At 46.8% G+C, this 21,814-nt stretch overlaps 1 protein-coding gene across 4 annotated transcripts; it reads right to left on the bottom strand.

Moving 5' to 3' along the window:
- Positions 1-15,347: 15,347 nt before the first annotated feature.
- LOC133150311 (uncharacterized protein K02A2.6-like) lies at positions 15,348-21,604 on the bottom strand. Of its 4 annotated transcripts, none has more exons than XM_061272761.1 (4): positions 20,979-21,604; positions 16,985-20,914; positions 16,779-16,908; positions 15,348-16,254 (listed from the first exon to the last, which is right to left on the bottom strand). In XM_061272761.1, exon 2 carries the CDS (start codon positions 19,017-19,019, stop codon positions 17,775-17,777), a length of 1,245 nt encoding a protein of 414 aa, XP_061128745.1. In that variant the 5' UTR covers positions 19,020-20,914; positions 20,979-21,604; the 3' UTR covers positions 15,348-16,254; positions 16,779-16,908; positions 16,985-17,774. The 4 variants fall into 4 exon arrangements, with proteins under 4 accessions (XP_061128745.1, XP_061128747.1, XP_061128743.1 ...); XM_061272763.1 differs by having other exon boundaries at positions 16,722-16,908; positions 17,018-20,914; XM_061272759.1 differs by having other exon boundaries at positions 17,018-20,914.
- Between the last annotated feature and the right edge of the window lie 210 nt (positions 21,605-21,814).

The following is a 21,814-nucleotide window of genomic DNA, read 5'->3' as shown; positions in this document are numbered from 1 at the left end:
TCCTCCCTGACAGCAATCTGAGGCCCCTCAGGAACCACATTTGACCAAGATCGAATCCCCCAACCCCATTAACTGATTGACGCCGTCCGCACACCCCCCTTCGGTAATACATCACCGCCATCAATTTGGAGAGGAAAAGTTTGCTGTGGCCCGTTAGAAGCCCCAAAAAGCTGCCGGACCGCCGTCGAAAAAACCTCGCCAATCTAATGACGAGGAAAAAGAGGGAGGCCCATTCTACACCCCCGGAGGCGCCCCCACCTGGCGAGAGTCAGGTGAAGGGAGCTCCGGCACACACCACATTTCACAAAGCGTAGCATGAGCCCTAAACACAGCAACAAGCAGAACCATGACCCTCAAATACAAATCGCTCAACATGCAATGTCGTATCGTAAACATGCCACAGGGTAAGCAAATGAGGTCACATAACAAAGTAAATAACATGGCAAAAAACAACGAGGTAACACAGTGAGGTATATAAAAACGAATCGTCAAAGCATGCAAGAACATTAAACCCGTCGTTGCGCTGCCCCCCTTGCATGCACAAGTGCGTGCAGATATGAAATCCAGTCCACTGAGCCGTCAGTGGGGAATAGCACTAGTAGTAGACAGCACTGTCCCGGGCCGGCTGTCCGTTCAATGTCCTCCTGTTGCTCATGGCTGTTGAATCCCGTGCAAGGTCCCGGTCAGCAGCCAGGCGACCTATGACAAGCTAAAGCTACTGTCTGTATCAAGTGACGTTAACAGTGCAAACATGTGAAGTCATAATGGCAAAGGCCGCAGCCCAGGCCGGACGTCCTTCCGGCCCCGACGGCCACCGCTGGCGGGGCAACACAACCCGATAGCTCCAGTGTTTCCAGCCCCCTCAAATAATTATTTGGCGGTGATGGGGCAACGAGGAGAAAGCTGTGTCCATCGTCTCATCGAAATCTCATCAGAACGCCCGAGGGCTCCCGACACCTACCCCGCGTTTCCAGAGGCCCACGCGGTCCCTGAAACAAACAAACAAACAAACAAACTAACAAACAAACAAACAAGCAAACAAACACTCCAGGACTCATTCCCCTCATTTCTCGTCGTGCCGACAGCGTTGCTAGATCCCCCCAGTCACAATGTAAAGTCTACCTGTTCCTGGTAGCCTTTCCTGTCGCAGGTGTCACTGTCTCAATCACACTGTCATCTTTCTGAAGTCCCGTCAGTCATGTCACTTCAACCGCTCTTTTTACCGTCCAAATACTATTTGTCACCCCCAAATTCCTTCTTCAGTCTAAAGATGTGTAGCAATCTCAAACCGGTACCCCTCACAATACTGTAGTTTCCTAGATCTGTACCTTTATGTATCCGTGCCTTATGTTTGAGCCACCTCACTGTTCAAACCAGTCATCATTCTGAAACAACGCTCACGTAATCTTTCCAAAACGGTACAGCCACTCACATCCTTTCCGTATTCGTTATGCAAACTACTCGTCCTAAAATGTATAATTAAACATTTGCCCTGTAATAGCAGCTTTAATGCAGTCACGCGTTCAGAAATTTCCCCATTCCTTGTCTCTGGCCCCGTCTTCCTCCGACGTTCAATAACCTTCCAAACTTTCGTTGTGTATTGTGCCACTGTCCATTCCCTAATCACTGTATGATTTGTCCTTCGTACTTTGTCATTGAAAAACCTTAAACCTTATTGTCACTAAATTGTTACCACGCTTCGCATCCATTCCAGGTTGTTGTTTCCCGTTAACTCCCTTTCTTTCAAGATGCTTCTTCTTCTCCTTCCATCGCTGCTAGTTGAATTCTGGCGTGTCCTGTTAAAGCTTAAAAACAAGTGAATTTGGAAAAAAACTTTGTATATCACAATTACAAATTGAACCCTACTCACCCCCTTTCTGTTTTACCACTCCCCCCCTTTTGACACATTCACTTAATGTGTCATTACGTATCAAAAGGAACCTGCAAAGCGTCCCCTCTCATCACCACACTCATTGTAGCCAGGCCCGCGGAACCTCTAGCTCCAATCTGGGCCCCGGGACCGTCACCCCAAGTCTCTGAAACTTGACTGTCCACCACACACTCGGCAACACACACAAAAATCAGCGCACTCCTGTCAATGAGCTTATAGCCCTGCTGATAGCGGACATTTGTACACACAAAAACAGACATCAAGTATCAAAACAAAAACAGTCATAAAATGAATCCTGGCGCTCGGGGATCCTGTCCTGAAAACCATGTAATCAACAAGTTCATTATAAAAACCAAAAGGGCAAGGGTTAACATATTCTTGTAAATTCAACACAAACGTTCCACGAACGCAATCGACAACCTGCAAGAACGAAAACAAGTTACGCAAACAACGCGCAATCCGCTCCTTGGCTGGTGGCCGTTGCTGCTGCTGCTGCTGCAAAAAATCAAGTCACACTGAGAAACAAAGCAGAGCTCGCTCATGTCGCAAGCAAGCTCAAGCGTCAAACATTTGGTCACTGTCCACGTAGTCCGTCACCCTGTCGGGTGAGCTCAAAGTCGTCACACGTCAAATCGTCCAAAGTCTTGATGTTCAATACTAGTTCTGTCTTGTCTGACCATATCACTGAAACGGGCCTTCTCCATCGAACCGTTTTGTTGTTGATGGTGCCCCTGATTGATCACTGAACCATGGTTCCGGTCAGAGCTCATCACTTACCAGTTCCAGTCCCTCCGATCTGTACCACCCCTTCAGGTGAGAGGAATTTTATCCTCAATGGCAAACACATCACCCCAACTTCAGACCTCTCTGGCCAATCATACTGCGCACACACAGCCGTAGATGATCACATGCGCACTCACCCATCCACACACTCACAGACACACTCATCCGTCTCTATCACTCAGCTCTCCCCCCAAACCAAGCAAAGTTAGTATGTTAGTGTGCAGGCAAATATTGACTCCTAATAGTGACTCTTCACATTCGGACATACTCGTCAACATGACCTATTGTAAAATCTCCAATTCGATTTTCCATAAACTCGCCCATCAGATTCATTGCAAATTGTCATATATGTCTATCTGAGGGACTAACTGTGGGACCCGCGTTTTGAGGGAGCCTCCATACCCTCGTATTGGTCCTACAAACTCGATCTATATTACTTATCCTAATTAAATTCAACAAAGATGGGTCAGACTATTCTCTCTGGCTTTTTACGTCATCATTTGGCTCTCCACCTTTTTTCCCGTTGTCTTGCTCAAAACTGTTTCTCAGTCTGCTTCTCTTTATTGCCCCTCTTGGCGAGTCTCACTCCCCCCTTTTTTTTTTCTTCTTCTTCTTCCTAAAACTCCTGCCTGTCACACCATCCAACACCTCTCCCTACTTCCTTGTGGTCGCCTATCACCACTCCTTTCATCCACTCACTCGCGCGGTCTGCCCCCCCCTTCTGCAAAGCTGCAGCTCCACACAGGGAGCGCCGAGCCTTCTCCCTCGAATGAGAAGTTTTTAAAGTAATTTACGTCATTGCTGTCCAGATCTTCTATCCTCAATTTCCCTTGCTGTCAATCCCTGTTAAAATGCCAAAATACTCCCGTTCCTACTTGCACTAATCTGATCTCTGACAATGGAGTTTGCCCTTATCAAACCTTCGAATATCTATGTCCTCCTATTATCTTCGCCTCCACCTCTTAGTAGTTCTTTTGACAGAATCTCCTATTGGTAACCCTACAGCGGACTGTTTATCATATAATCCCTTACTCCGCTCTCCTGCTTCTACATTGCCATGTGGGTGCAGTTGAATTTGAGCCCTATCTCAGTCATTATCTTGTTACCTGTGGCCTTGTGCGACTCCTATGCATGAATGTGTGAAAGTCAAAAATTTAACGGATCCAACTTTCTGACTACCCAACCTCCACTATGGCGCAACAAACTTCTATCGTATTGAGTAGGTACATCGAGCGTCCTAGCTTCCTCTTGACTGAATCCACTTTAGTCTAGATGTGCTATTCTAAAATTTATCTAACTCGATTTCTACTTCTGATGTCTGGTGAGCCAAAACATCAGACCTCGCTCTTGTTTCTCACCGTTTTAGCCTATTTGTTTTATTCAAATCTGTTCAATCTCTGACCATGATGCTTCTCTCTGTAGCTCTACGCATTATTCAATTTTTTTATCAAATCTCCTCAGTTCTGTCAAACCCAGTGCACAATGAAGCTCCTGTCCACTTTAACCCAAGCCCCACGAAGTTTTAGCACCGCCACGGCACGGAGTGCGATTTGGCCGTCGGACATTTCAAGTCCATATCTTTTGCCGCACCTCACCCTCTCAAGATGGTGTTCTTTTGTTGTTGCTTCAGAGCCAACCCATCCATCATTCTCGAATGAGTCCATTGTTCAAATGTCCATTTTTTCTTCAACATTGTGAGTTCCTCCACTTCTCACTGTCTTTTCTCGTCTCCGAGGATGTTGTCTTTCCTCCGGACTGTACTTGCCCCCTCCAAGCACAACAACAGTCTTTCTTTGTCCTTGCCAAAGGTCAAAGGTGCCTCAAAGCCAGGCACCGTTTTGTAGTCGTCCACGGCTGCAGGCGGAGTCTCGGGATCGAGTTTTCAGGGATCCTGGCACTGGAGAGTGACAGACTGGGACATCAAACTTGTAAGACTATCTCCAAATGTAGCTGCTGCCATCCATTCACTAGTAACGTTTGTTTACCAAAAGTCGAATTCTCCTATTAACAGCAATGTCGTCTTTTTATTGTAAGTCCTGCAACTCATCCTATTGTCGAGCTACGTTTTGTCTATAGTTCCAATTTAATGGGACATTGTGTCAAAATTAACTCAGAGGTCTGCGTTCCACATCCAGCCCTAATCTACGTCTTGATCTCTCAAACTTTAGTACCTGTGTCATGCTTGCTCAAAAATGTGACTTAGAGTATGGTGCTGTAAATTTCCAATCTCCCCAATCAAAGTGGATCCCGCTTCTCAGCTCTCCTTTCTCATGCTCCTGTTAGCCTGCAATTGTCCAACTAAAAAATGTTATTTTCTTTTAACGCTCTTTCTGTTGAACCTCTAAATCTCTCGTGTTGCTAACCTATCTACTCCAGGAAATGATTTAAAGAAAGGACCAACAAATTAATCCCAATATCTCCTCATTATTGACGAGTTAGCCCCCCTTTCTTCTCTCACTCCCTCTTTCTATCTGTCTCTGAGTTTTGACTGCATCAGCACCTTATGGCATGTCTCGTGTGAGACCTCGACCACACAACCATCAGGAGAACACTTTATGGTGCAGTTCAATCTCCGCAGGGCATCTCTGCCTAGGAGGGCAGTGGGGGTACGGTCCGATACCAAAACTGGTATGTTTGTCATTTGATCTTTCCAGCAGAGCTGTACTGGTCTTGTGGAAGGGATCAGCTGTTTTATAATCTCGAACCCTATTGCCCGTACGAAATGACCGGACATGGGGGGATGAATAGCGTCTTCAGGCCGGACGCAAGTGAAAGTCGGTCCGCTGTCAACCATTGCCGTCAACGGTTGATTGTTTACTTTCACTGTTATTGTTGCCTCTCGTTCCGGACCTGACACTACCAGCTGACATCCCCCCTTGGGCCCACCGGGCACCTCTAGAATCAAGGTTCCGGGCCCCCGAAAGGGTTCATCGGGCCCTGGGGTCTTGGGGGATGGCGGCTGAACTCCCCTCCTAGGCCTCCTCTGGTGGGCATGCTGCAGTTGCGGGCCCAGTGTCCTACTTGGCCACAGTTATAGCAAGCGTCAGACCTCTGTCCCGGACCCCCTTTGGGTTTCGACTTTCCTGCCTTTCCCCTGGCTCCACGCACTCTGGTGCCCCGGAACTGCGTTTGGTTGCGCCCCCATTGGGGTGCTAAACTGACGGGCACTGCCATGGCCACCTGCGGTGGTTGGCCAGCAGTCAGCGGGGTTGCAATAAAATTTGTTGGGGTGGGGTTTGTCCCACTACCATCACTGGCAGAATTGTGGTTGCTCGGGTTGATCCTTGCTCCCGGCCAAACGGTGTCCCTGGCATTTTGGACGGCACTTTTTTCAACTCAAGCTTGGCCACCTCTAACTTTTGCAACTGTTCCTCTAGATCCTCTTGCTCTCTTGGTTCCACGCTCCATTCTAACTCCTCCAAGCATTGTTCTTTTCTGGCTTCGATGCTCCTTAAAGCGGTCCTTCTCCAGTCCTCCATGGCAACTAGGGTGGAGCGTGCAGTAGACACAGGGCATTCGTCTCCCCAGATGTCCTTGCCGCTTCCGCCCTCCGTACCGCTTACATCTTTCCTTGCTCTTGTCTTTTTCCCTGGGGTGCGTCCTTTTTTCTCTGTTCTTCTCGAAATGCTTTTGATTACGGGGTTGTAGCCCCCCGCTGCCCCTTCTGTGTCGCTCTGGCTATCATCCTGTAGCTCCCTCTTGGTGTGCCCTTGTCTCCCCTCTGTCGCATGTCGAGTTTTATTCTGCTTATGGGTCAGGCTAGGACGCATAACAATGGTGGTTCTAGCTCTTCTGGTTTCGACAATGCCTTTGTCTTCGGTCTCCGACTGATAGCTACCTTCTTGGTTAACTATCGGGAGTTGCGGATAGCCATTACGTTTATCATTCACATCGTACGCCGGGGGACTCTTACCCGGGGCGACATGTGAGAAAGGTGTATTAACTTTTTCCATTAGCTTCCTAGCTTCTTCCACATTCTTCAGTACATCAGCTGTGATTTCCTCTTTTTTCTGTTTAAGCTCCTGATCCAAATTTTGTCCCTGTTCGTCAAATATTTTCAACAATCCCAATTCATATTCCATCCATCCATCCATCCATCCATCCATCCATCTTCTTCCGCTTATCCGGGGTCGGGTCGCGGGGGCAGCAGCTTCAGGAGGGACTCCCAGACTTCCCTCTCCCCAGCCACTTCATCTAGCTCATCCCGGGGGATCCCAAGGCGTTCCCAGGCCAGCTGAGAGACATAGTCTCTCCAGCGCGTCCTGGGTCGTCCCCGGGGTCTCCTACCGGTGGGACATGCCCGGAACACCTCCCCAGGGAGGCGTCCAGGAGGCATCCTGATGATATGCCCGAGCCACCTCATCTGGCTCCTCTCTACGTGGAGGAGCAGCGGCTCTACTCCGAGTCTCTCCCGGATGACCGAACTTCTCACCCTATCTCTAAGGGAGAGCCCGGACATCCTGCGGAGAAAACTCATTTCGGCCGCTTGTATCCGGGATCTCGTTCTTTCGGTCACGACCCATAGCTCGTGACCATAGGTGAGGGTAGGAGCGTAAATCGACCGGTAAATTGAGAGCTTTGCCTTTTGGCTCAGCTCTCTCTTTACCACGACGGACCGGTACAAAGTCCGCATTACTGCCGACGCTGCACCGATCCGCCTGTCGATCTCGCGCTCCATCCTCCCCTCACTCGTGAACAAGACCCCAAGATACTTAAACTCCTCCACTTGGGGCAGGATCTCATCCCCGATCCGGAGAGGGCATTCCACCCTTTTCCGATCGAGGACCATGGACTCGGATTTGGAGGTGCTGACCCTCATCCCGACCGCTTCACACTCGGCTGCGAACCGCTCCAGTGAGAGCTGGAGATCACGGCCTGAAGAAGCCAACAGCACCACGTCGTCTGCAAAAAGCAGAGACGCGATGCTGAGGTCCCCAAACCGGACACCCTCAACGCCTCGGCTGCGCCTAGAAATTCTGTCCATAAAAACTATGAACAGAATCGGTGACAAAGGGCAGCCTTGGCGGAGTCCAACCCTCACTGAGAACGAATCCGACTTACTGCCGGAAATGCGGACCAAACTCTGGCATCGATGATACAGGGACCGAACCGCCCTTATCAGTTGGCTCGGTACCCCGTACTCCCGAAGCACCCCCCAGAGAACCTCCCGAGGGACACGGTCGAACACCTTCTCCAAGTCCACAAAACACATGTGGACTGGTTGGGCGAACTCCCATGCACCCTCGAGGATCCTGCTGAGGGTGAAGAGCTGGTCCACTGTTCCACGGCCAGGACGAAAGCCACACTGTTCCTCCTGAATCCGAGGTTCGACCTCCCGACGGACCCTCCTCTCCAGCACCCCTGAATAGACCTTCCCAGGGAGGCTGAGGAGTGTAATTCCCCTGTAATTGGAACACACCCTCCGGTCCCCCTTCTTAAAGAGGGGAACCACCACCCCAGTCTGCCAATCCAGAGGCACTGTCCCCGATGTCCACGCGATGCTGTAGAGACGTGTCAGCCATGACAGCCCCACAACATCCAGAGCCCTTAAGAAATCCGGGCGGATCTCATCCACCCCCGGGGCCTTGCCACCGAGGAGTTTTTTAACTACCTCAGTGACTTCAACCCCAGAGATTGGAGAGTCCGCCTCAGAGTCCCCAGGCCCTGCCTCCACAATGGAAGGCGTGTCGGTGGAATTGAGGAGGTCTTCGAAGTATTCTCCCCACCGACACACGACGTCCCTAGTCGAGGTCAGCAGCACGCCATCTCCACTGTAAACAGTGTTGACGTTGCACTGCTTCCCCCTCCTGAGACGCCGGATGGTGGACCAGAATTTCCTCGAAGCCGGCTCCTCGACTCAAAAAACCATGAGAACGTTGTAGAGACGCGTTAGTGTCTTTTCCCCCCACTTGAGAAAGACGGACGGCGCCTTTCCTTCATGAGCTCTCGGCTGTATTGTGATGGACCTCATTTGAACAATCTTGAATTGGCAGATTACCCCAAACTTGAAATTGGCATGATAAAGCATGTTTGAGAAGAGCCCGGTGCTAAATGACTTGCATACGACCTGATTCTGGGTCAGGGTCTCGTAAGTAGCAGAGCAGCTACCTCGCTGCGATCTAGTGAGAGCATTGACGATGAGCTGGGATTAGACCGTCGTGAGACAGGTTAGTTTTACCCTACTGATAATGTGTCGTCGCAATAGCAATCCTGCTCAGTACGAGAGGAACCGCAGGTTCAGACATTTGGTGCGTGTGTCATGTGTGGCCCAAACAGTAATCTATATTCCTAGAAAGAGTGAAGGCGCCTGCACGGTTAGGGTGAAGGCCGTCCTTCCTCAGCAGGTCGGGGCGGCCCCAGAAGGAAGGCCAGTTATCTAAAAAATACAGTCCCTGCTTCTTACAGAACCCAGCCATCCATCGATTAAGGGAGACTAATCTACTAAACCTCTCATCAGTGCCTCTCCCAGGCAGGGGGCCAGAGACAAATACTCGATGCCGACTTTCTGGCGAGATCACAAGTCCTCGCTATGTTTCTCTTTGTGATCTCCGATTGCCTCATCCTAACATCATTGGAGCCGACGTGTATCACTATGTCCGAGTAACTAGTGTTGATGGAACTACGCTGTTGACTAGACCTATTGCGAGTCAGCTCCCTAAGATTAGCTTCTATGTCGGGTGCTCTGCCCCCAGGAATACACATTACCGTGGCTGGATTTTTAAGCGTAATATTTCGGGTAATGGAGTCACCTATGACCAAAGTGCGAGGGCCAGTAGACCGAGATGGCTTTGGACGGCTATGCGTCTTACCTGGCTCATCGCGATTAGCAAGCCGCTTGGGGCTAATGCTAACTGGGCTAGCGGGCTGACTACAGCCCGCGTCTGTACCCGCCACATCTACAGTTATCGCGCAATTCTGCTCTAACTGGCGGACACGTCCCTCTAGCAGGGACAACCTCTCTAAGAGAAGGGTGCAGTTGGTGCACGAAGCCGCACAAACCTCTTGATCCGCAGCCATACTTTGCGTCCGATGATCGACGGCAGACAAACGGCCACGAAGCCTCCGCTCTCCCAGGCAGTCCGGCTGTGAAAAACAAGTTCGACAGTGTAATAAAAGATTCAAACTTACTTTAGAGCAGTGCTTCTCAAATAGTGGGGCGCGCCCCCCTTGGGGGGCGCGGTGCTATATCTGGGGGGGCGCGTGTGACCCTGGGGAACAGGCTTTTTTTTTTGGGCAGTACTAGAATAAAGTGTAATTGCGCCTTTACTACAGCAGGGGGCAGTGGCGCTCTCATTGTTACTTCTGTCACGTTTGCGACAGTGCAACATTTTACGACTTACAAGACAATTTAGGATAGTCACGGTGGGGAGGGGGGGCGCGAATAGTTTTCTTCTTGCTAGGGGGGGGGGGCGTAACAGAAAATAATTGAGAAGCACTGCTTTAGAGTCAGGGAGACGAGTTGCACGCTGGAGGAAACAAAATCGTCCAAGCCTGAAAAGTATTGGGAGCCTGGCTGAGAAGGAAGAGGGCGTCCGGCAGAGAACCCGGAAGTGGTTCCCGCCTTCTTGTTTTTAGTTTGTGTCGTGTACTATGTCTCGTCACCGTGGGATAGTAGAAACGTCATTTCGATTTCTTTGTGTGTCTTGGCATGTGAAGAGATTGACAATAAAGCAGACTTTGACTTTTTGACTTTGACATGCATTCACTCATCATTCAAATGCTCATTTCTTAGCCCCGCCAATAATTCATGTCAATTGCAGATTTCCGAGCAGCTCGATATCGAAGCCGCCGAATGATCTCGTCGCACCAAACGCTCCGTGGGGAGGACTTGACCACGTTGACCGGGCAGCACCGCCATTTCAATCAGTGTCCAAATAATGTTAGCAAAGCCAATGTGTTTCCAGCAAATTACTGACAAGGGACTTCATTAGCAAACGCACACGCGCGCACACACACGCACACACACATTAGTTGGTTGTGCGTAAAGATCCCGTCAGCTCTCGCAGCTAACTGGGGAGCAAAATAGGTGGCCTCTCACATTGTTAAACAGCAGTAATTAAATAAACACAGCTCCAATGAATTCATCATTAGCGTGTCGGTCACAGGAACATTGCCAATTACTGCTCGGTCTCCTTTTCCACAAAATGCATCAGCCGTGACGCTTGAAAGCTAGCTCTCCGTGACAAAGTTGGAGGCAGAACCGCCATTTGGTTTCCTCTTTTAAGATGTCTTTTAACCACCACAATGATTGGCGCACCCGCACTCTGGCCAGAATTCAATTAGGAGCTCACACCGACTTTAGATTTGAGTCCATCTGACGCATACGAGAAGAAAAACGAAAATGGCACTTAGAGTTCTACTCTAAGTGCCATTTTTGTTTTTCTGCCGAGGGCCGACAACCACAAAATGGATTTTTTTCCCTCTGTTTGCATTTAGAGATGAATTGAGAAAGAACACTTTCAAACCCCTTTCCAAGTTGTTGTTTTTTTTCTTCAAATTAGCCTCTTAATTTATAGGAATACGAATACTCGAAATAAAAAGGATTTACGTACTTCATACCAGAAATTTAAGCCCAAAACAACTTTTTGCTAAACTCAAAGAAAATACCAGCTGTTGAACTCTGCAACTCATCCACAAAGTTTTCAATTGCAAGAAAGTTAGTAAATAGAGGAATTTTGCATAATCCGACTCATGCAAATCAACTGGGGAAAAGAGAACACATGAAGATACAAAGGTGATCAAAACGACACCTCCTGCCCTGACGGCTTTGCCCTCAGCAGGAGGTCATAAAATGCTCAGAGTCCAACTTTGCAATCTTCAATGGCATCGCAACATTTCAGCGCTCGCTCGGCAGTTAGTTGTCAGAATTGACACAAATGAAGGGCCTAATATGACATGCGTCACGTTACGCTCCTCTGCAATTAAATCAATTAAGTCTTGACAAAAGAAAAGCGGCTCCTGCTATTCGAATCTAGCTGGGAGAGCAATTTTCACTTTTGCAGAAGTCGGAGAGCAATTTTCATTTTCCCAGAAGTCTGAGAGCAATTTTCACTTTCGCAGAAGACGGAGAGCAATTTTCACTTTCGCAGAAGTCACGCCCACATTTCTTTTCAAGGCGATCGACAGGAGCCTGCCAGCGTGTCAGGTCAGTGAATAGGAGTGGTGCGGACAATTTCAGCGCGCCACTTTTGACTGACTGATTGGTGCTGGAGAACTTGGCCACCATTCAAAACGCATGACACTCCAGCAATTTGTCCGTCAAATCAATTGTATTGTTTCCACCTTTATGGCGCCCATATGAGAACAGTGTACAAAAGAAATTGAAACACATCTTTTTCACACTGGGTGCTCTGACTATTTACAGAACTGCAAAGTTTCTTTCGGATCCAACCCTTGGAAAAGGCATTCGAAAACTTCTAATGGCTCAGCTAATGGGCTCACCACGACAATACTTTGAAAAGTCATGGCAAAACTCTCACAAAGTGCCTCAAGCATTGCAAACGCTGACAAACATTTCTGCACTTGCTAACAAAAAAAATAATATCTATATCTATCTTCACGTTTCTTACAAATTGTCTTCATGAAGATGATTTTTGTTTTGTTGTGCCTGCCCTCACGAACCAAAGAGTGCAGCTGGAAGTTGGCCCTCGCCAGTGCTGATTGAAAGTGGCGGAGGGAGGCTAATGATACTATTATTCAGGGGCTCCAATTGAATTACTCCATCCATTGAATTTGCTTAACATTTTCCCCATGGCTAGTTTAGCACCTGGTGTCATCTCCTGCTTTGTCATGCCAGGCAGGCGCTGGCTGGCTGGGCCTGTCTGGCTGTGTGTCCGGCTGTCTGTCAGAAGGCGTCCGGAGGCTTCCTAGGAAGCTGCCGCTGCAGTGAAAGCCATGTGGCCACAAACACTTGTAAAGGGAACACAGAGCTTCGTTCACACAGCTCGCCTTCTGAAATGATTATGCTTCTATCAGGCAGGAGCAAACCCACAGCACAGGAGGTGCTCATTAAATCAAGGTCCAAAAGAGTCCGGCATCAAGGGAAACCTATTTGGAGCCATGTCATTAACATTTCCGGACTGTCATCAATGTTTATTTGTTTTTACCTAGATTGTGTAAAGTGTATTTCATTTCAGCATGACCCCATTCTGTCAAACTCTGAGTTGATGTTTTGCTTGTTTTTGCCGGCTGATACGTATATGTTGTTTTAAGACGCAACGCCTCGACACCTGTGAACGCTATTTCTATTTTTGTCTTTGTTGTCCTGCCTTAGCACACGGTCTCTGGAAACTACTCTCGATTCTCGCGCAAGTTTTCAACACTTTTCAACTTCTTTTCACACATAACACTGGGTTGGTTGACATAAATCGCTACACTCAGGAAACCATTATGACTCTGTGCCAAACAGAGCTTGATAGTGGCATCAATTGGCAAAAAAAAAGAAAACATTTATTAATTTTATATATACATATATATGACTTAAATAGAAAATAGAAAACATGACTGTGTTTCTGTACAACGGTCTCAGTCACGTAATAGCGACGCAACGCCGCAAGCTATAGCAAAAATGAACAAAAATAAGAAAGTCAATCAATTTCTATTAGAGTTATCTTCCAAATGTAAAGAACACAAATCTGTTCCCAAATAATGTAACCTTTGAGCCATTGCTCCTTTGGTGCTGCTACTGTGGCATTGAAAGCCGTCACCACCAGAATTCCTTCCTTCTCTCTTTCTCTCTTTCTGCTCCCAAATGAGCATGGCTCGTCAGCCAATCCCGAAGCAATAACGTACGTGTCCACTTGTCTCTCGTGGCTTTCTCTCTGTTGGAAAGCAGTCAGCTCATGATCCCTTTTCTAGCTTTAGACAGACAACGTCGCGTGTCCTGTTACACTTGGAGAAGACAAAAGGCGATCAAGTCCTCATTCATCTCCATAAGCATGTGCTAAAAAGATGATCCGAGAATGGTCAAGCTTCAAAAACTGTAAAGGAAGCACAGCTTTGCACGACACAACTTTACACCCACTTCACAGTGTGTTCTCAAGTCGCTGTAGCAAACAGATGCGGCTTCAAACATTGACCTGCTTTAATGACATCATGGAGCAGAACCATCTGGGATGGGGTCTGTGGCTAAATGACCCAGACTCGCTCGTGTGGCTCACGTCACACACAATGTGAAACGCGCTCTTCTACCATCATTGTAAACTAGGATTTAGAATGTTTAACAGCTGGCTGGCTGGCTGGCTGGCCCTGGCTTGCTTTCTTGCTTGCTTTCTCTCATTGCTAATGTTGACAAATTTGCAGGATCGGCTCGGATCTCAAACACATCCAATCGGCAGCTTGAATGCTAATGAAGTGATTAATAACCAGTGATGTCATTCATATGAAATAAATGGAGATAATAATAATTCAATTGAAGTAGCTGAGGTTTATTGCAGCGTATGACTGTACCACCTTTGAATTGAAGCTGGAAGGGTAAAAAAGAACCAGACATAAGACACAACAATTGTCGCCGCAAACAGAAAGGTAAGTGATAGAAACTTGGATTACAGTTGTGTTGCCTGAAAAATCACACATCCTATTTCTGCTGTGATCCTGCAGCCACCGGAAACGTACACTTATGACATACGTACGGACGGATGGACGGACGAACACACACATATACACAGAGATAAACAATAAAGCAGACTTTGACTTTGAGACGCGAGGCCTTTCAAAAAACGCTTTTCTTGGCATTCATTAAAAATCATTAACGAGGGGCAGAAAAAAAAAAAAGCGCCATCTTTGGTGTCGCTGCACTGAAGGACAAAACAAGCAATCATCGAAAGAAAGTGTAACTTACAATGTGTTGTTCATTATGTGGAACATTTCTCACTCACCTTGCATTTGCTTGGTGTTATTCTCGCCGCTCCTTTATTTGTGGCATGAATCAAAAAGTCAAGCTGCTCTCTGAATGGCAATGCATCATGGGGCAACGCTCACTCACGCTACACAAGAAAAGAATCCGATCTTCCAGCCGATATAGGCGGCACTACTTTCTCCATACGTATGCCGTGTCAACCAAAAGACTACGTGCCATTTTTTAAATGCCACATTTTGGTGACGCCCCCCCCCCAAAAAAAAAAACTCAGCACAATAAATCCCTTGAAAACTTTTCCCAACATCAACATGACCTTTAACTGTATGTGTATAACTTCATTACAAAAAATAGGTCTTTTTTTCAAGAGGGGAAGAAAAATAAAAGTGAGGAAATGTCTCCTAACACATGCCATTGAAAGTCCTGTTCAATTGGAGTCGGCATCCGCCGCCTACCTGCCACCAATCATTAAAAGTGCCTCTGATTAATCCCAAAATCAAGTTCAGATGGGAAATGACTTTTCCTGACATTTGTATGGGCACAAAATAATTGCCAAGGCATTTGATATCCAATGGAGCACAACAAAACTGTGCTCATCAGTGAGTGATCACACGAGTCAGACTCAAGGTAGCATATCACTCATTGAGACTTCAGCAGGAACTTGCGCACCTTCATCAAGCTGGAGGGGAATGAACATTTCCAAATTGCGCAAAGGCTTCAAGTTACTGCTAGAAAGATAAGAAAAGCCGACGAGAACCGCAGAACTTTACATGGGCTTAATGTCAACAACGGAGTGGAAGATGGAGCAGGGCGACCACGTGCAGCTTGGAAAAGGGTTTATTGCAGGAACTTACAGACTCGGTAAACAGACATGACTTGCAACCAAACCAACAACAGAAGCTGACCGAGATGTGAGACAAAGGGACCGGGTGACATTAGCAATGAACCGACAGGGGAGTGACACAGAGACAGGACTTAAATACAAGACTGGAAATGAGAGGCAGGTGAGAATGATCACACTGATTGAGGGAACACAGGAGGGGAGGGGCGACGCGAACAGAAACCATGGCAACCTAGCAAAACTGGGGACCAATCATGTCACTTAAGTCATTACATTTGAGTACAGATAATGGCTGGATAAGGTGTAGGGGTTCATTTCATATGCTCATTTCATTACAAAGTCTGCCATTGAAACCAGGGTGTGCAGATTTGATATACCCACTTCCCACATGTAACGGTCACTTGTGTCAATAAACTTCTATGGCCAAACAATACGCAGAACCCAGAGAAAATCATTGCAAAGGGACCCACTGTTGGAGCAGTCATTTTACTGCTGAGTGGCAGCAGAAAAAAAGGCTCACTCGCTCGCTCTCTCGCTCGCTCACTCAGACTATAAAATATCTCCAGAGAATTGCGCTCCCCTCGGAGTGGCATGTACTCCTCGGGGAGCAATCGCTCTTAGGTATCTTCGCATTTTCCATGCATCGCCCGTCAACATCAGAGGTGTTCTTCTCTCCTCCTGCCAATAATTCTGAAGCTTCATCAGCCGGAGCATCAAGTGATCACACGTGCACAATATTGACTTCCTATCCGTGTTGGGATTTACAGTCCGACTTGTGGCGTCGGTGAATCAGAAGATGTGACGTATACGTATTTCTCTCGTTGCTTCTCCCTTGCGAAATGGACATTTGTCATGGCACGAGGTGCTTGTGGAACTGATGTAAATCTGTAAAAAAATGTGCTAATAATTAAATACACACAGCTAAACAGGAAGAGCGCTTACAAAATACAAAAAAAACACATTCTGGGAAACACGATAGATTATTGTCAAGCCGCAAAATATTAGTTGGACCACACGTAGACAAAGACTTTTGACATTTGACTGTGGCTTCTCTCGCTCTCTTTCTCTCAAGTTGTGCTGAGGCAGCGCCATGCCACACAGCATCATCATACTTTTGAACCTTTATCTCACGTCACTCCCTCCCTCCTTTTCCTCCTAACACGCACGCACGCACGTCACTCCCTCCCTCCCTCCCTCCCTCTTTTTCCGTGAAGACCTCATTATCCCTTATCTGCTTTCCTTTTTCTCTCAGCGATCCCTCCTTGCCTTTTGCAGCCTAATCTTCCTCTTTGTCCTGCCTTTCTAGATTAGCCCGCCGCCACCCACCTCAAAGTTGGCAGTGTGCCCATCACCTGTGCTCGAGCAAATACTAATGTTGCAATTCCGTTCATTTTTGTGCCGTATCTCACTCTTTTCGGACGAGTAAAGACCGTCGCTGTGTGAACACCGTCCGTCATCATGGTCGCGGCGCTGCAGCTCGACGGAATGAAACCAGAGCGAACAGCATCCACTACAGCTCTTTCACTCAATAGATGGAATCTGAGAAAGAAAGAAAAAAAACCACACTCAATACATAGCAGCAGCATACAGCAACACTTGAACTGAAATGTGCCACTTTTGAATTTCTTTGCAAGAAAAAGATCCTCACTCCGGTCCAAAAAGTCAATAAACTTGGCAACAAAGTCATATGGACGCATTGGGCAGCAGAATTGCAGCCAAGTTGCTCTCGCTCTCTCTACCAATTCGATGACACCAATGTAGTGGGCCTGCATTGAAGAAGTCGGAGGGAAAAGCGACCACTCACAGCCGAGCGAGAGAGGCCGGACCTTGTGGAACAAGTACAAAGCAGCTTTTGATTAGCAGAGGGAGGGAATCCATGTTTCAGGATCATTCAAGCGTTTCCTGCTCATTTGACTTGTTGTCCATGTAAAGTTCTTATGCTCCTTAAATAAGGCTTCAGTTGAACTTTATACTAGCTTCAGCTAGTTGTTTATTTTAATCACTCACGTAGTCTCCTGCTAACATTCTTCTTCTACTCCCTGTACATACATTCCGTCATACAGAGTTCCCTTGAGGCTATACAGCCCTCTGTGGGTGATCGTCTGCAATCACATATCATTACATCCCCCTTCCAAACAGGCAAACACAACATGAACATATCGTGTAACACAAAATGTCGTTTAACCCATATACTCGATATGATGACAACATACCATTAACTTTTATGGATCAAATCCAATGAATATCAAACACTGAATTGTTCTTCACATTTACACAACTGTAAAAGTCAATAACACATTTAACATACCAAATACAGCATAAGTATGAACCTTTTTTTTTTTTTTTCTTAATGTAACAGTGCCTAGTGCCAACAACTTTCTTTCACTTTATATTAGTTGAACAGTTCACTCTTGTTCTATGAGCCTCCCAGGGGGCTTTCTAGGTCTAGTAGACCTTCTGAGTGTCACGGTCATTGAGGGAGGTGAAGGAGGCTCACTGTGGTGCACATCTGGAGTAGCACCTTCTGGCTGTTCAGCTCCAACCTCCTCAGCTCGATTCTCAATGTCCCGAGTCTTTAACAGACTCCTTCTGTTTCTCCTTAATACCTGTCCATTCTCTGTCTCGACCACAAAAGACCTGGGACCTACTTCACTGGGGACTCTGGCTTTTCTGTCCCAGGACTCAGGACCCTCAATCCTCACAACATCCCTTTCCTGAAGAGGTTCCAGTTGTGTTGCGGTTTTATCATCGTTCATTTTCTGTCTGTACTTGAGTCTCATTCGTTTGTCAGTCAGTCCATCTGTGTCTCTGTTATCATTGTGTCTTGAAATGTGTGGAAGTGTGGTGCGCAGCTTGCGATGCATGAGTAGCTCAGCAGGTGATGCACCACACTCCAGAGCTGCAGACCTGTAGCTTAGCAAAGCCAGGTAAGGGTCAGCTTTACAGTCTTTTGCTTTTTTCAACAGTCTCTTTACAATCTGCACCCCTTTTCCAGCTTGTCCATTAGCCTGTGGATACAACGGGCTAGAGGTGACATGTTGAAATCCATATACCTGTGCAAACTCACTGAATTCCCCACAGTCATATTGTGGACCATTGTCACTGACAACACATCGCGGGATTCCATGTCTGGCAAAAAACCCTTTCATGTGTGTGATGACAGACTGTGCTGATGTACTGGATAATTGTGCAACTTCTGGATAGTTAGAATAATAGTCTATCACCAGAAGATAGTCCTTGCCATGCAGATGAAACAAATCTGTTCCCACTTTTTGCCATGGTGCAGTGGGTGGGTCTACGATTAGCATCGGCTCTTTTGTTTGTTTGTAATGATGTTTGAGACACGTTTCGCACTGCTGTATCATCTCCTCAATGTCTTTGTTGATGCCCGGCCAATAAACTGCTCCTCTTGCTCTCCTTTTGCATTTCTCCACGCCCAGATGTCCTTCATGTATACGCTGAAGCATGTCCTGGCGCATGGATTGCGGAATGACAATCCTGTTTTGTCGCAGTAGCAGCCCATCCGCCACACACAAGTAGGTAAAACCCTGGGCAGACTCCTCTCGACCATCCATTCTGTAGATGGTGTGAAACTTTCTGCAGCAGAGGATCTTTTGCTGTCTCCTGAACAATTTTCTGTAGCATACCATCTGATGTTGGGAGTGAAGCAGTCACCATGTTTATGTGTGTTTCCGACTCATCAGTCACCGGGGTGACCAGCATGCCACTGTTTGGTGCCGGTGCTCGAGATAAAGCATCTGCCAGTACAATATATTTTCCAGGTGTGTAAATAAGCTCAAAGTCGTAGCGCTGCAATGCCATCATCATGCGCTGAATTCTGGGTGACATGTCGTTAAGGTTCTTTTTTCTGATTGTGATGAGCGGTTTGTGGTCGGTCTCTACTGTAAAGGTTGGCAGTCCATACACATAAGTGTGAAACTTTCCACATCCAAACACTAACCCCAAAGTCTCTTTCGCTGCTCGGTCTCTGTCATTGATCTAGACGCATATGCTACAGGTTGCCATTTGTCCTCATTCATTTGTAGCAGTGCTGCTCCCAAACCATCCTTTGAGGCATCAGTGGAGATCTTTGTGGGTTTTGATGGGTCAAAGAATGGGAGGACTGGCTCTGTAGTTACAGTTTCCTTTAATTTTTTCCACTCCCTCTCATGTCGATGAGTCCATTCAAATACTGTGTTGTGCTCTAGTAACTCCCTGAGGCATGCCGTCTTAGAGGTAAGATTAGGGATGAACTTGCCCAGGAAGTTGATCATCCCCATGGCTCTCAGGACACCTTTTTTGTCAGTGGGGGCAGGCATATCCAATATGGCTTGCACTTTTGACTGGTCAGGTTCCACACCTTCACTTGTGACTTTGTCTCCCAAAAAAGTCATCTCTTTGACACCAAAGAGACACTTGTCTCTATTCAGTTTTAGTCCATGCTTTTTGACTCTCTGAAAGAGTTTCTCCAGTCTTTCATCATGTTGTTGTTGTGTTTTCCCCCAGACGACCAAGTCATCTATGTAGACTCTGGTGCCGTCCAGACCCTCTATCATGGACTCCATTGCTCTGTGGAAGATCTCTGGCGCTGATTTAATGCCAAATGGGAGTCTTAAGAAACAGTAACGTCCAAATGGTGTGTTAAAGGTGGTGTACTTGCTGCTTTCCGGGTCAAGCCTCAGTTGCCAGAATCCGTGAGAGGCATCTAGTTTACTAAAAAAACTTAGCACCAGTCATTTCACTAAGGATCTCTTCCCGTTTTGGGATCTGATAATGCTCTCTCTTTATGTTTTCGTTTAAATCTTCGGGATCAAGGCAAACTCTTAAGGCACCTGTGTTCTTCTTTTTGACACACGTGATTGAGTTGACCCAATCTGTGGGTTCTTCCACTCGCTCAATGACCGCCATTTGAGTCATTCTTTCAAGTTCTTTTTTCAAGCCAGCTCTGAGTGGTGCTGGCACTCTCCTTGGGGCGTGCACAACAGGCTTGGCATCATCTTTGAGTTGTATTTTGTAAGTGTAAGGTAAAGTCCCATGTCCTTTGAAGACAGAAGAAAACTTCTCCACTATGTTTGCACTTCCCTCACACTGTTTTTGTTCCTGTCCTTTGTCTTGCATGACTACTTTAATGTTGTCAGTATTAATCTGATAGATCCTCTTTACTAGACCTAGATCCTCAGAGGCTTTGTCTCCTAAAAGAGACTCGTGTCCATTTGGCACAATGGTGAATAACAGGTTATGCTGTTTGCCTTTTGCCATTATTTTAAGTCTGCATCCACCTTTTGTCTTTATTGGCTGATTATTATAAGCCTTCAGGGGTGTGACTCTTTCTGTGAATTTTTTTAGGCTTCTCAGTCAGTGCATTTAAATCTTTCTCACTGATCAAATTAGCTTTAGGATTCAGTTGAACTTTATACTAGCTTCAGCTAGTTGTTTATTTAATCACTCTGGTAGTCTCATGCTAACTCTCTTCTTCCACTGCCTGTGCATACATTCCGTCCTACCGAGTTCCCTTGAGGCTATACAGCCCTCTGTCGGTGATCGTCTGCAACCACATATCAATACAGTCAACACTGAATGAAAAGTGACGTTTGTAGGAGAAAACAAACCTGGAACAATGTTGCACTCTTGCTGCTCCAAAAGCGCGCACACGCCGCGCAGTTGACCACCCGGTGCGATGACGTCAGAGAAAAGTGGCGTAGTGCATTGTGGGTCTTGTAGTCTGTGCGTCCTCATTTAGTAAACAATGGTACGGGTTGAATCGTTCCTGTTATTAAAAACAATTTTCTATCTTAAATGGACGGAAAGGTCAACAAACAAAGATAAATTTTTTCCTTTGTCCTTTTAATAAGGACTTTTCTAGATGTATTATGATGCTGGTATCCCCGCCTTGGCCACTGAGAGGCAGTATTATAATGCAAACAAACGTAAAAGAACATTGGAAAGTGAATCGGCCTCTTCTCCATAATCGATCGTTTTCCATCTTTATCGTCTTTTCTTTCTTTCACCGTCAACTGGCTTTGTAACCCCATTTGCTTAACTCTTCGGTGATCATTCTTTCTCCCCCACCCTCCCCTTTTCACTCTGAAATAAAAACTTCCCTTTTCCCTTCCATATTTTCCTCGCTGTCACTTTTATGATGATTGTTAGTCGATGTGTTTTCTCACACACTCCTTCATCCTCTTCCTCCGCCATTGCTCTCATTTCTGGCCACGTGTCCAGCCTCATGGGTCATATATTTACAAACATTTTGTAAGACTTTAATCTCTCAAATGTGATCTTGCCGCACTGACGCCAGCATTTAAGTCTTGAAGCAGAATTTGAGCTTTAAATCTCACATGCAACAACATGATGCCACCAATTATCCCACTGGAAAGAAACCTGATTGTTTACAAATAACGCTAAGAGAAACTCGGACGGAATGTAGTATTGGAAAGTGAGGGAC

The sequence above is a fragment of the Syngnathus typhle genome, linkage group LG2, assembly GCF_033458585.1.
Source record: "Syngnathus typhle isolate RoL2023-S1 ecotype Sweden linkage group LG2, RoL_Styp_1.0, whole genome shotgun sequence".
NCBI classification, from domain to species: Eukaryota; Metazoa; Chordata; class Actinopteri; order Syngnathiformes; family Syngnathidae; genus Syngnathus; species Syngnathus typhle.
The sequence above is the reverse complement of the archived record's forward strand: the minus strand, read 5'-3'. Positions and strand labels throughout refer to the sequence as shown.

Excerpts from the sequence above, each read along its gene's own strand:
- LOC133150311 (XM_061272761.1), bottom strand. The coding sequence starts at position 19,019 with ATGGTATGCTACAGAAAATTGTTCAGGAGACAGCAAAAGATCCTCTGC.